At 47.4% G+C, this 15231-nt stretch overlaps 1 protein-coding gene across 2 annotated transcripts in view; it reads left to right on the top strand.

The window, feature by feature from the left end:
• The window catches only part of adamts17 (ADAM metallopeptidase with thrombospondin type 1 motif, 17), a 224415-nt gene that overhangs the window by 130063 nt on the left and 79121 nt on the right, over positions 1–15231 (top strand). For both annotated transcript variants that reach the window (XM_075458750.1, XM_075459484.1), the window contains 2 exons: positions 3174–3301; positions 6536–6656. In XM_075458750.1, coding sequence (XP_075314865.1) covers positions 3174–3301; positions 6536–6656 — 249 coding nt within the window. The remainder of the gene's footprint in view (positions 1–3173; positions 3302–6535; positions 6657–15231) is intronic.

Raw genomic sequence — 15231 nt, 5'->3', positions numbered from 1 at the left:
GAACTGCCTATAAGCCACAGAAGTTGTTGACAATGCGGAGCCAAAGAATAAGCTCAAAAGATTACGAGAAAAACACTCACAAGAAAATGTATGTTTTAAGATTAAGATCAGATTTATTGTCATGCATTCATGCATACACCCGAAATTTGTCCTCTGCTTTTAACCCATCCAGGTTGGCACCTGTTGACACACACATGCACACACACATGCACAGGGTCTCACACTCACAGAGACAGATGCCAACCTGGAGCAGTGGGCAGCCATTCACAGCACCCGGGGAGCATGGGGGTACAGTGCTTTGTTCAAGGGCACCTCGGCCGTGACAAGGAAGTGGACTGACACCCTTCCAGCTGTCAATTTCAGCAATCTTTTTGAGTGGTGAGTGGGAATCGAACCGGTTATTTAATGACCGACTCTAACCACTGAGCCACGACCGCCATGGTCGTATGTGTTGCATAAAAAGAATGCTAAAGCTCCTACCCTCTCAACAGCTGAAAAAATAAATGTACATCAACCATTCATAGAATGACTAAAAGCATAAAGGGTGCAAGGATCTGGAGCTACAGAGTAACTTTAAAAGCTTTGTGTAAAAACAATTGTTGTGTGCTATAAAGAGTATGCACCTTTGTCAATGTTTATCTAGATAGCACTTGAATTAATGGCCCGAGTGGCAAAAATGCAATATGGCTGCCGCCACTAATCAATAGATAATAAATATTACAAATATCATCTTAAATAATGGGCTGTTGGTCTCAACTGGGACCTTTGCAACCTACTTAAGAATCTGTGGACTCAGAACATTAACCAAACTACGATTTCAATTAAGCAAAAACAGTACAACTCGTTCGTACAGGTAAAGTAGTACAAATAATAAAGACAAACAAATAAATAATATTATTATTAATAATAATAAAAGTATTTAAGAAAATACATGAAATAATATATTTTTAAAGACATTTATTACATTGTGATAGATGTCAAAGACATCTTACACAAAACATCTTAGACATCTTAAACAATGTACCTGGACAATTTATAATTGAACTAGGTCAATGCTTACAGCTATTAGGGCTAATGTTTCAATATACTCAAAAAGTTGCCAGATCTTTATAAAGATCTCATGACATATGTGACCTTCTCTAAAGGTAAACAAGTCATCATTTCTGATATTCATTTCGATATAGAGAGGGAAGAATCTGACTTCCAGGTTAATGCGAGCATTTTCTGGCAACAGTAATAGATATGTCAATAAATTTCCTGGAACTCTGACTTCCTTTCAAGTTTGTTACATGATTTTAGTTAGCGTGTCGCATGTCATACCAAAATTTAGTTATTTTAGTACATTGCCAAGTTCAATGTAGCATGGTACCCTCTGCAATACCACATCTGAAACAGATATTGGAGATTGTTTGTTGGACAAGTCATATGTAGCTTTTAACTGCTCAAAGGACATAAAAGTCCCATTGCTATAGCATTGTTCAAAGTACATTATCCCTTTATCATGCCAGAGCTTAATAATGTTGTTGTCAGAGAACTGAACTGGGCATGAATTCACTTTTATCCCAATTTACAGTGTAGCCAGATATTTCACCAAATTGTTCAATGAATCCCAATAAAAGGGAGAGGGAGTCTTCTGGGTGGGACAAAAACAAAACCACATCATTCGCGTACAGCGAGATGCGGTGGTCAACTCCCCCCAAGATTAATGGGGCAATAGAACAGTGGTTCCTGATACTGATAGCGAGGGGTTCCATTGCAATAGCAAATAATAACAGGCTGAGGGGGCAGCCCTGTCGGCAGGATCATTGTAATGTGAAGGTAGGAGGTCTGTTGTTGTTAGTGATGACTGAGGCGGTAGGACGAGCGTATGGCATTTTGACCCAGGAGGCAAAGTTCTCCCCCAGATCAAACTCCCTTATTGCAGCTAATATGTATGACCACTCAACTTGATCAAACGCCTTTTGAGCGTCAAGAGTGAGGACGTCTATTTTAGAATCTTTACTAAAACTAGTGTACATAATATTCAGCAGACCCCTTACATTAAAAAAAGAAAATCTGCCTGGAATAAATCCAGTTTGATCTTCGTGGATTATATCTGCAATACATTTATTTAGTCTGTTTGCGAGAATTTTAGTAAGGTCACAGCCCAGGAGGGCAATAGGCCAGTATGAGGAGGGGTCTGTCTGGTTCCTGTCTTTTTTCAAGATCAGGGAGATGTTGGCTGAGTAAAGCGTTTCAGGGAGCAGACTTATTGACATAGAATGATTAAACATTCTCAACATGAAAGGAGCTATAATCTCTAAATATGCTTTATAGAATTCGTCGCCAAATCCATTTGGGCCGGCCGCCTTTCCATTAGGAAAAGAGCGAACTACTACTAGTGCTTGTTTAACTTCCTCTAATGTTATGTCAGCATTTAAATCTGCTTGTGCTGAGGGACTCAATTTAAGCAGGTGAAGAGTGCGAAGGAATTCAGAGGTATGCGTTGTAGTAGTGGTAGACTTTGAGGTGTAAAGATCTTCAGAGAATTCACGGAAACATTCATTAATTTTTTCAGTCTGTAATAGTGGTTAGGTGATACACCTTAAGTTTTTCACCAAATCTCTTATATTATCTCAGTAATATAATATTTTAATTGTTATGTAAGAAACAGAATGAAATCAGATACATTTTTTAAGGTGATTGGGGAAACACCATTACTTGCTGGGCTGTTGTACCATGAGCTAATTTAGTTTTCCTGAGAGAAATAATTGCAAACCCATTGCCTTAGAAAACTGAGAAAACAGATTTGAGATGTTATCTTTAACTTGTATTTACATTAGGAAAAGTGACACAAGAAAAAAAATAATAATATGAGCATGTGATGGATTTTAAGATGTTAGCTGTAATATTACACATGTAAATATCATTTTCACATATGTGAATATTTCTTTCTGTGATATCCAGAGCCAGTTAATGTGAAAATGAACTTCAGGTGAAAGTTTCACATAAGTCAATGTTTTTTCTCACATGTTTTGTATTTTTCTTTGTTTTCAAATTCAGTTCACATGTTTGATGTTTTGGACTTGTAAAAAATTAGACATACAAATCCTGATCCTGTGTTTTCAGCTGTCATTTATACTAACAATTTGATTTTGTGTTTCTCTGTTTTGTGCCCATGTGTTTATGAGCAGAGAAGCCATGTGCATTGTTCTGCTGCCCAGTAGGTCAAGATGCGCCAGTCCTGATGGCTGATAGAGTTATAGATGGGACTCCCTGTGGCCCATATGAGTCTGACCTGTGTGTTAATGGGAAATGTAAGGTATGTATGTGCGCACCATCAAAATCATTGATGAAATAGTAAATACTATTACATGTCCTTTGGCCTTGTACCCTCCCTGTTTTGTATGCCATTCTAGAAGATGGCGCTGTTGTGAGTGGCTGGCCGTCTACAGCCTAATTTATGCTTCAGACGCAAAGCCTCTGACGCTCGGACGCAGAGCCTCTGCGAGCGTCAAAATCTTGACCACTCCCCCACGCAGAGGCTCTGCGTGCGTTCTCGTGCACCTCAGAAAAATCCTGACTACGCGACAGACGCACGCAGACCACCAACGGAAGTGCGCAGACAAAAGCGGCTGTGATTGGTCCTCGGTGTGCCTTTCCGGTTGACCAGGATCAGCGTGTCAGCGGAATATATACACTCCCCCCACCGAAGTTCTCGCAACTCGCGAGTTCTTGAATGGGCTCCCACTAGCGTTTTGGCGGGAAACTGCTGTGCGTCACTAGAAATTCTAGGTCGAGGTTGCAGAACCATAACATGAAAAGTGGTTCGCGACCAGAGCAAAGCAACACGTCAAGACGATAGACGCAGAACTGTAATCTGCCCTTAACTCTGCTACCTTTTTTGTGTATTGTCATGTTTTTATCATTTTCATCACTACTGGTGTATGATCGCTGAGTCTCTGAGTATTCTGTGGACATAATACTGATCCAGGACAACGATCAGACAAAGCCACGCCACCTGTTTTGGCGTCTGTACCCTCTTACCTATGGCGTCTACCTGGTCGGTTGCCACGCAACAGCCGTCGCAGAAGACGTGGAAAGAGAGTTGGAGTAATATGCCGGCTGAAAGCCCACCTGGCTTCGTCCTCCACGATCAACTGACGTCATCTGCTGTCTGGTCTCGCCAGTGATTGCGCCGACTACGACATCCGAGGCTCCGTGGATTGCTCCTACCGATAGCTGCTGCCGGTCGTACCGGAGGCCGGGTACCCATCTCCCTACCGCCGACCTGCCAGGATCCGCAGATCCGGCTTTCGGCCATGCAAACCAGATCCATCGCAAATAAGACTTTTATCCTAAATTACTTTTTTACTTCGCATTCCTTGGATTTCCTCCTGTTGACTGAAACCTGGCTTAAACCAGGTGAAAACAGTGCGTTCTCTGAGCTCCTCCCACCCAGCTGATCTTTCTTCAGCTCCCCAAGAGTGTCGGGGCGAGGAGGGGGACTTGCTGTAGTGTTCAATGCCAATTTTAAATGTCGGCTTCTTCCCACAGGTACATACTCCTCGTTTGAACTGCAATTGTTTGCGGTGGAGTTCGCAAGTCCTGTGTTGTGTGCAGTTGTCTATCGCCCTCCGAAAAATAATAAGGGCTTTATTCAGGAGTTCTCTGAGTTTCTGGCTGACATTCTCCCAAAATATGACAAGCTGCCCATCTGACCATTGCCACTGACTTCAAAAGCCTGTTGGCAACTTTTAATTTGACTCAATCCGTGGATAAACCAATGCACCATCTTGGGCACACATTGGACCTTGTTATCGGACTCTCAGTTTCCCTTATAGAGATTTCTGGACCCGGGGCCCCGCATATGTGAGTGCCAGCTAGATGGCCCCATCCATCACACTTCACAGAGCATGCACACTGCATGAAAACCCTGTGTTTGTGCTGTCTATAAGAATCAGAGGAGAGAGAGGTATGGGGATGTGTAGGAGTGGGAAGAGAGAAGCTCCCCCCGGAAAAGGAAGCCAGTGATGGGCTGCAATAGGCACCCCCATTCCCTGGGACCCGCCGTAAAGCAGGAGGGCTTGATGTCCACCAGATGCAGGGCCCACAGCAACAACATTTAGGGACACCCTGGAAGGCACCCATCTGCCCCACCCTGGAGCCCCCCCTTACAAATATTTAAAAAAACAGAGGGAGCGCACCCCGACACCCACGCCCTGCCACAAACCCCAAAGAAAAACCCAGTGGACATACCAGAGGTACTAGAGCACCTGGATGGACACCAGGAACCAAACCAACCTACCCTCCCCATGGCGTGTCCAAGGTGAACCAGATCCCCCCCGGGCCCTCACACATGTACAGGACACCAGGTCCCAGACCAACACCACAACTCATGCCCGAGCAGTCTTGCCGGTCCAGAGCCAGCAGTCATCACCACAGACCCCCCCGGACTAAACCCATCGCCGCAAGACAGCAGTATCCGCAGGCAACCAAAGTCACCAACTAACTCCCCCACAATGACCAATCCGACCCCCACACCCTGAAAGACCACCATCGGGTCTCTGCTTTTTGTGGATGATGTGGTTCTGTTAGCATCGTCGGTCCGTGATCTTCAGCTCTCTCTGGAGCGGTTCACGGGAACGCCCCGGAGTACCCCCGGAAGAGCTGGAGGAAGTGGCTGGGGACAGGGACGTCTGGGCTTCTCAAGCTGCTGCCCCCGCGACCATCCCCGGAGAAGCGGCAAATAATGGATGAATGAAATTAAGCTGCCATCCATTGGATATTTTCAGAATTTCCACTTGCAGGCTAGTGTGCATTGAGGAAGAGGAGATAGAGACTGTGCAGTCCTACAAATACTGCAGTGATAAGCTGTGTGTGTTTTACCACACTGTGATTGAGAGTGCACTGTTCTATGCTGCTGTCTGCTGGGGGAGTTGCACTACAGACACAAACTGTAGACGCCTGGACAAACTGGTGAAAATGGCTGGTTCTGTGATAGGCAGGGAACTGGACCCTCTCAGTGCTGTGGCGGAGCAGCGGATGAGGAGGAAATTGTATTCTTTGATGGTGAACAATAAACACCCCCTCCACAGCTTCCTGGCAGGATTGAGAGGTTCAGGTCCTTTGTCCCCACAGCCATAAGGCTTTTTAACAGTGACTGCTGATGTTCTTCTCACATTTATTCCAATAATTGTAAATATTTTAATTGAGCTACATGATAGTTTATTCATCCCCTGTGGGGGAAAATTCAAAGTATTTTTCTATTTCTATTCTATTCTAGTACTGTTCTAGTACTGTTCCAGTACTGTCAGACTAAAGTCAATACAACATCAGATGAAATGAAAGTTTCAATTGTAATGAAAATCACTTTCACCGGATGATTTTCATGCAGAATAGCACAGGGTGAGAGTTGGACTGGAGGGAGTAATGCCGGACGACAAAATTCATGCCTGTTTTTTTATTTGTTTTTGTTCGTTTATCAGCTGTTTTAATTTTCTGTGATTTATACTGCAGCAATTTATTGTTGTGTTTATCATTTTGTTGTGCACAGAAAATTGGATGTGACGGCATTATTGGCTCCTCAGCCAGGGAAGACCCATGTGGTGTTTGCAATGGAGATGGGCACTCTTGTAAAATAGTGAGAGGAGACTTCAACCACACTAAGGGAATGGGTGAGTGTGTGTGTTCACTTTAGTATCTAACTTGCATGCAATATATAGACTGCTCAAAAAAACCAAGGGAACACCTAAACAACACAATGTAAAGGAAGCAGCACTAATTGTGGATCAAACACCTTCTGTTGTTCAAATGGAACAGACAACAGGTGGAAATGAGAGGCAATTGGCAAGACCACCCCTATAAAGGAGTGGTTGTGCAGGTGGTGACCACAGACCATTTCCCTGTTCTCATCCTTTCTGCCTGATGTTTTGGTCACTTTGCATTTTGTCAGTGCTGTCTCCCCTAGAGGTAGCATGAGGCGGTGTCTCCAACCCACAGAAGCTGCTCAGGTAGAGACAGGCCGGTACCCCAGGAGACGTGGAGGGGGCCGTAGGAGGGCAGCAACCCAACAGCAGGACCGCTACCTCCTCCTTTGTGCAAGGAGGAACAGGAGGAGCCCTGCCAGGAGGAACAGGAGGAGCGCTGCCAGGAGGAACAGGAGGAGCGCTGCCAGGAGGAACAGGAGGAGCCCTGCCAGGAGGAACCGGAGGAGCGCTGCCAGGAGGAACAGGAGGAGCCCTGCAAGGAGGAACCGGAGGAGCCCTGCCAGGAGGAACAGGAGGAGCCCTGCCAGGAGGAACAGGAGGAGCCCTGCCAGGAGGAACAGGAGGAGCGCTGCCAGGAGGAACAGGAGGAGCGCTGCCAGGAGGAACAGGAGGAGCGCTGCAAGGAGGAACAGGAGGAGCCCTGCCAGGAGGAACAGGAGGAGCCCTGCCAGGAGGAACAGGAGGAGCGCTGCCAGGAGGAACAGGAGGAGCGCTGCCAGGAGGAACAGGAGGAGCGCTGCAAGGAGGAACAGGAGGAGCCCTGCAAGGAGGAACAGGAGGAGCGCTGCCAGGAGGAACAGGAGAAGCGCTGCCAGGAGGAACAGGAGGAGCCCTGCCAGGAGGAACAGGAGGAGCGCTGCAAGGAGGAACAGGAGGAGCGCTGCCATAGCCCTGCAGAATGACCTCCAGCTGCCACTAACATGCATGTTTCTGCTCACACTGTCAGAGACAGACTCCATGAGGGGGGTATGAGGGCCCCACGTCCACAGGTGAGACTTGTGCTCGCAGCCCAACATCGTGCAGGGCGATTGTTAGACTCACCATTGGCGTCCTGTGCTCTTCACGGATGAGAGCAGGTTCACACTGAGCACATGTGACAGACGTTACCGAGTCTGGAGACGCCGTGGAGAACGTTCTCCTGGCTGCAGCATCCTCCAGCATGACCGGTTTGGCGGTGGGTCAGTAATGCTGTGGGGAGGCATTTCTTTGGAGGGCCGCACAGGTCTCCATGTGCCAGCCAGAGGTACTCTGACTGCCATCAGGTACCGGGATACGACCCTCAGACCCAGTGTGAGACCACATGCTGGTGCAGTGGGCCCTGGGTTCCTGCTGATGCATGACAGTGCTCAGCCTCATGTGGCTGAAGTGTGTCAGCAGCTCCTGCATGATGAAGGCATTGATGCTGTGGACCGGCCTGCCCATTCCCCAGACCTGAATCCAGTCCAGCACATCTGAGACATCGTGTCTCGTTCCATCCACCAACGCCACGTTGCACCACAGACTGTCCAGAAGCTGACTGATGCTTTAATCCAGGTCTGAGAGGAGATCCCTCAGGAGAAGATCCGCCGCCTCATCAGGAGCCCAGGCGTTGCAGGGAGGTCATACAGGCAGGTGGAGGTCATACAGGCAGGTGGAGGCCATACAGGCAGGTGGAGGCCACACAGGCAGGTGGAGGTCATACAGGCAGGTGGAGGCCATACAGGCAGGTGGAGGCCACACAGGCAGGTGGAGGTCATACAGGCAGGTGGAGGTCATACAGGCAGGTGGAGGCCATACAGGCAGGTGGAGGCCACACAGGCAGGTGGAGGTCATACAGGCAGGTGGAGGTCACACAGGCAGGTGGAGGCCACACAGGCAGGTGGAGGCCATACAGGCAGGTGGAGGCCTACTGAGCCTCATTTTGACTTGTCTTGAGGAATTTCCACTGAAGTTGGCTCAGCCTGTGATGGGATTTTCCACTTCTATTTTGAGTAGGATTCCAAATCCAGACCTCCGTGGGATAATCATTTTGATTCACATTGATCGTTTTTTTGTTATCTTGTTCTCAACGCATTCCACTATGTAATGAATAACAATTTTCAACTGGAATATTTCATTCATTGAGATCTAGGAAGTGTTATTTTAGTGTTCCCTTTATTTTTTGAGCTGTGTATTTGCTGATGTATGGAGTGCCTACTGCCTTGTGAATCGAGAACTGGTCATTGTCATAAACTGCTGATCTGATGCTCCGCCCCTCTTATATGTAATGAAACAGTGGTTATAATGATTGATGAGGTGTTCTGCTTTCCAAAATATTTTCTAATGGAATTATGTTTTGAAGAACTTAAATTGCACAAATCTGGCGCACCCTAGGTAGCAGCCTGTTGCAGCAGCTCCCGGTGATTTTTTTTCACCTTTTTCGTCATTTCTATCACTTTTTCTTAGTTGTGTGTTTCTTTCTTTTTAGTATTTATTATAAACATCCCCTACAATGGCCACTTTTTGTTTCGGGAGATTTCTGGTTTGTTTTCTCCTCTTTTCATCACTTTTTGTCACGGTGAGCCACGCACAGAGGAGCCACGGAATTGTTTACACCCGCGACCAGCTGATAGCCCTGTGTAAACCTACGCTACTGCCCGGAGCGAGGCAGGACATCCCGAAGGAGCTGCAGAGGAGACGCCGGGGCTGCAGAGCTGGAGTCTGGTGGAGAACCAGGAAGAGGAGATTTAGGCCTGCAGTTCCAGCAACAATAATTGGCAACGTGAGGTCACTGGGGAATAAAATGGACGAGCTCGGCACGCTGATAAAGACCCAGCAGGAATACCGGGAGTGCAGTATTATGTGCTTTACGGAGACATGGCTGCACGCGCACGTCCCGGACCACAGCGCAGCACTCCCCGGCTTCACGGCCGTACGGGCGGACAGGGACGTTGTACTGAGCGGTAAAAAGAAGGGAGGAGGGATTGCACTGTACGTGAATGAGAGGTGGTGTTAAGTTAAGTTAAGTTGACTTTATTTATACCCGAAGGTAAATTTGGTCCTCCGCTTTTAACCCATCCAGGTTGGCACCTGTTGACACACACATGCACAGGGTCACACACTCAGAGACAGATGCCAACCTGGAGCGGTGGGCAGCCATGAAGCACCCGGGGAGCATGGGGGTACGGTGCCTTGCTCAAGGGCACCTCAGCCGTGACAAGGAAGTGGACTGACACCCCTCCAGCTATCAGTTCCACCAAGCGAGAGTGGGAATCGAACCGCCAACCTGGTTATTGGACGACCGACTCTAACCACTGAGCCACAACTGCCCCGTGGTGTAATCCCGGACATGTTACCGTGAAGGAACGTCTCTGCACCCCGGACATTGAACTGTTAGCTGTGGGATTACGTCCGTTCTATTTGCCCCGTGAGTTCTCCTACGCCATTATTGTCACTGTTTACATCCCTCATCCCATCAGCTGATGCCGAGGCTGCTAGTGACGTCATCCTCTCCACTGTTTCCAAACTCCAAACGCAACATCCAAATGCGTTTGTGAGTATAAATGGTGACTTTAATCATGCAAATCTGGACTCAACTCTGCCAACATTCTTTCAATATGTTGATTGCCCTACAAGAGACAATAAAACCCTGGACCTCCTGTATGCAGATACAAAGGATGCATACAGGGTCACCGCCCTCCCCCCTCTCGGCAGATCTGACCATAACCTGGTCCTCCTGGCACCAACGTATGTCCCCCTGGTTCAGAGGCAGCCTGTATGCACAAGGACTGTGAGGAAGTGGACTCAGGAGGCTAATGATGCCCTACAGGACTGCTTCGAAATGACTGACTGGGACGTGCTTTGTGTGCCACATGGAGAGGACATCGATGGCATGACAGACTGCATCACGGACTACATTAAGTTCTGTGAACACAACACACTGCCGGAACGGACTGTACGTTGTTTCCCGAACAACAAACCCTGGATCACCAGTGACCTGAAAGCCCTCCTGAACAGGAAGAAGGAGGCCTTCAGGGCAGGAGACAAGGCCCAGATGAGGAGCATCCAGCACGACCTGAGGGACAAACTGTGGCAGTGCAAGGACTCCTACAGGAGGAAGCTGGAGGCCAAGCTCCAGCAGAACAACACCAGAGATGTGTGGTCGGGGATGAAAGACATAACCGGCTTCAAGGTGAAAGACAGACAGACTGTGGGCACCCTGGAGAGGGCCTACGAGCTGAACACCTTCTTCAATAGGTTCAGCTCTCCACCCTCAGCTGTCTCCTCCACTTCACACCTCGCCCCCCCCACCACACATCCTGTGGACATCAACCCCCGACTACTCTCAATGCCTTTGTCCTCCACTCCTCAACCCCCTGCTGAGTGCATTGGACTTCAACACCTCACCTCCGGACTGCTTTTACCCCACTGAGGCATCAACCCCCCTCCCCCGCCTGACTGTGAGTACTGGCCAGGTGAAGAGACAGCTGGAGAGACTCCACCTAGGCAAGGCTGCAGGACCTGAACAAACTGTTATCCATCATGAGCCCCTTTCACACTGCGACCCGCTACCTTAGCGGGTCCAAATTGCACCTTCGACCCGCGTCAAGCAATGTGAACGCTTGGCGTGTTGGTGACCCGTGTCGCCTGAAGCCGAGTTCAGGGGGCGTTGCCTAGTGGCAGAGCGTCACACGAAACACATAAAATGCTGGGCGTGTACAATGATGTAGGCACAAGCCATGCGCCGGAGGTAGGGTTAAATACACCTGTCTGCATCAAATTTTTCAAACAAACGATGGCGGGACACCTTGAGATATCGTTTATGCAGTTCATGGAGATGTTACTTTACGGTGTGTGGGAAACCGCGCTCTCCCATCTTTCTCGCCAGCCCTTCCAGCAGAGGTCCATCTTTCACCGTCCCCGAAATGTGGCGGTAAATAACGTCCTCTGCTCGGAGGCTGAGGAGCTCGCGGACCTCCTTGTCTCCCCAGTTGGCCATATTAAAAAATGTCTCGAACTTGATGTAGGCTAAAACAGAGTAAAACTTGTCCTCACCTGTCGCTGTTGTTCTGAATCAGCTGTCCATTCTGTCTTTTAAACTCCTCACGTCACGCCACGCCCACGTCAGTCCCGCGTCGATTGCGTTCACATCAAACTCGGCTCGGCAAAAAGACTAGGGTCCGACGCGGGTCGAAAGGCGAGTCGAGTTGACGCGGCAGCCCGGGTCGGCAGTGTGAACGCAACAGCGGACACGCTAAATTCGCAAATTAAACGCGGGTTATTCGGCAGTGTGAAAGGGGCTATGGATAACCCCACCCATCCTCTCCACCAGCTGCTGGTTGGACAGCGGAGCTCCTTTTCTAACAGGCTCATCCAACTCCGCTGTCACAAGGACCGATTCAGGAAATCCTTCCTACCAGCAGCCATCACCATCTTCAACACCTCTCCTCTGGCTGGAAGAGAACTTCAACCTCAATAGGCTTGAAGTCTCTCCTAAAAAACAATAACAAAAAAAAAAAAAAAATGTAGATTTGTACATTGCGAATGTTTATTCACTATTTTTATTTAATATTTATTTTATTATATTCTATTGGCTTGTTTTTACTACTTTAATTGTTTTTCATATCTTTACTGTATGCTGCTGCAACAAAACAATTTCCCAAATTGGGATTAATAAAGTATTTATCTATCTATCTTTTGTAAGGCAAATTCACATATTTGCATGGAAACATGTCACATGCATTGAACAATATTAAATAGAAATAGAATGAAGAGATAAATAGAATACATACATACAGTACTAACGTATATTATATTACCTTTATTTAAACAGGCAAGCAATTAAGAACAAAAATTCTTATTTTCAATAGCAGCCTGAACGAGCAGAGGCTCGATAAAGGGAAGGGGGAGGAGGAGCTAACAGTTAAAAGAATAGGGTTATATAAAATATAAAATACACAACAAAAGAAATCAATAAAAATAATGAAATAAATAAATACAGTACAAAACAAAATATAGACAAACAGTAAACAGTATGGCAGGAGGGCATATTAACAACGTAAGATGTAAGGATAAATTAATAAAAAGCGTAATGGCACACAAAAACAGTAACAATTGCAATGAAATTAAGTTATGAAGAAACTCAAGCCTGTCACTGGCTTTGTGATAGCAGTGCAGCATTCACTGTGGCAATGGCCATAAGACATAAGAAACCATAAGAAACTGTTCAACTATAGATACTTTTTAAGCTGCTATAATTGATGCATTAGTGCCAATAGTGGGAAGGATTCCATAAATCTTCTCTCTGATAGAAACTATTTCATCGGTAAAGTTCATTAAATCATCACTACTGAAAGTTAAAGGAATACCTGGCTCAACAGAGCTCGGACTCTTTGTCAGACTGGCTACAGCGCTGAAAAGAAATCTAGGATTGTTCTTATTGTCTTCAATTAATGATGAATATTCAGCAGTTCTAGTTTTACAAAGGGCTTTCTTATATGTTATTAAACTATCTTTCCAGACAATTTGAAATTCCTTGAAGTTAGTGGAACGTCGTTTTCTTTCCAACTTTCTTGATGTCTGCTTTAAGGTACAGCTGTTAATTAAACCGAGGAGAAAACCTCTTCTTACAGATTAGGTTCTTTTTCAGAGGGGCAACATTGCCCAATGTTGTAGCTGCCATCTGTTGTATTTGCACATGGTAAAGGAAATGATAATGGAACTGATTGTCTAAATTTTATTACAGCATTCTCTGATACACACCTAATATAAATAAATGTATTCTCAGATGCTGTGTGGTCATGTAATATAAACTAAAAGGTGATCACTTTTTTTGAATATCTTTTAAATGTTCTGGGTACTTAGCACTGGTGATGATTATTGGTGTTCCTCCCCTTTTTTTCTTCTTTTTTTTAAAACAACCCTTGGATGTCTAAGTTTTAGCAAGGCTAAAGCTCAAACTAACGCTAGTTCAATTCTAGGCTGAGTTAACTTGGATGCTGCCAACTATGCTAATAGCTAGGCTAGGCTACTGCCGGTGCTAATATTAACCTGTGTTAGCTTAGGAGGCTTATGCTCTAGGCTAAGTTGAAACCTAGGCTAATTTAGCTTTTTGCTACTGTTATTGGTAGTTGGGAGTTAGGTTAATATTAGCTTTATTGCTGGTGCTAATAAATGCTAGCTTATTCTATTTGAGACACGAGTCTCAAATACCAGGTGGTGATCAGTTGTGGGGGAGGAAGCCGGTCAGACCTGGCAGGCCCAAACGTATCGTGAGGGTCTGCTGGGAACGTCGGCGGAATCCCCTGTCAGAAGGAGTTTCAACTCCCACCTCCGGCAGAGCTTAAACCATGTCCCGGGGGAGGTGGGGGACATTGAGCCCGAATGGGCCATGTTCCATGCCTCCATTGTTGAGAAGGAGTCCTATCGGGCCTTTTTGGCCAGTGGGACTCTGGAAGCAGCTGATGGGTACCGACAGGCCAAGCGGAACGCAGCCTCCCATTTCTGGGGCTGATGTTGCCGAGGTGGTCAAAAAACTCCTCGGTGGCAGGGCCCCGGGGGTGGATGAGGTCCGTCCCGAGTTCCTCAAGGCTCTGGATGTTGTAGGGCTGTCTTGGTTGTCATGCCTCTGCAGCATCGCATGGACATCGGAGGCAGTGCCTCTGGACTGGCAGATCGGGGTGGTGGTCCCCCTCTTTAAAAAGGGGGACCGGAGGGTGTGTTCCAACTATAGGGGGATCACACTCCTCAGCCTCCCTGCTAAGGTCTATTCGGGGGTACTGGAGAGGAGGATCCGCCGGATAGTCGAATCTCGGATTCAGGAGGTGCAGTGTGGTTTTCGTCCTGGCCGTGGAACAGTGGACCAGCTCTATACCCTCGGCAGGATCCTGGAGGGTGCATGGGAGTTCGCCCAACTGTGTGTTTTGTGGACTTGGAGAAGGCGTTCGACCGTGTCCCTCGGGGACTCTTGTGGGGGGTGCTCCGGGAGTATGGAGTGCCGGACCCCTTGATATGGGCTGTTCGGTCTCTGTATGACCGGTGTCAGAGTTTGGTCCGCATTGCCGGCAGTAAGTCGGACATGTTTCCTGTGAGGGTTGGACTCCGTCAGGGCTGCCCTCTGTCACCGATTCTGTTCATAATTTTTATGGACAGAATTTCATAAAAATTGTTGAGGAGCGTTGAGGGGGTCCGTTTTGGCGACCTCGGAATCGGGTCTCTGCTCTTTGCAGATGATATCGTTCTGTTAGCGTCGTCGGACCGTGACCTTCAGCTCTCACTGGAGCGGTTCGCAGCCGAGTGTGAAGCGGCTGGGATGAGAATCAGCACCTCCAAATCTGAGACCATGGTCCTCAGCCGGAAAAGGGTGGAATGCCCTCTCCGGGTCGGGAATGAGATCCTTCCTCAAGTGGAGGAGTTCAAGTATCTCTGGGCCTTGTTCACGAGTGAGGGACGAATGGAACAGGAGATTGACAGACGGATCGGTGCGGCGTCTGCAGTGATGCGGGCTCTGCACCGGCCCGTCGTG

This window comes from Odontesthes bonariensis, chromosome 1 (assembly GCF_027942865.1).
Source record: "Odontesthes bonariensis isolate fOdoBon6 chromosome 1, fOdoBon6.hap1, whole genome shotgun sequence".
Lineage (NCBI taxonomy): Eukaryota > Metazoa > Chordata > Actinopteri > Atheriniformes > Atherinopsidae > Odontesthes > Odontesthes bonariensis.
The sequence above is the reverse complement of the archived record's forward strand: the minus strand, read 5'-3'. Positions and strand labels throughout refer to the sequence as shown.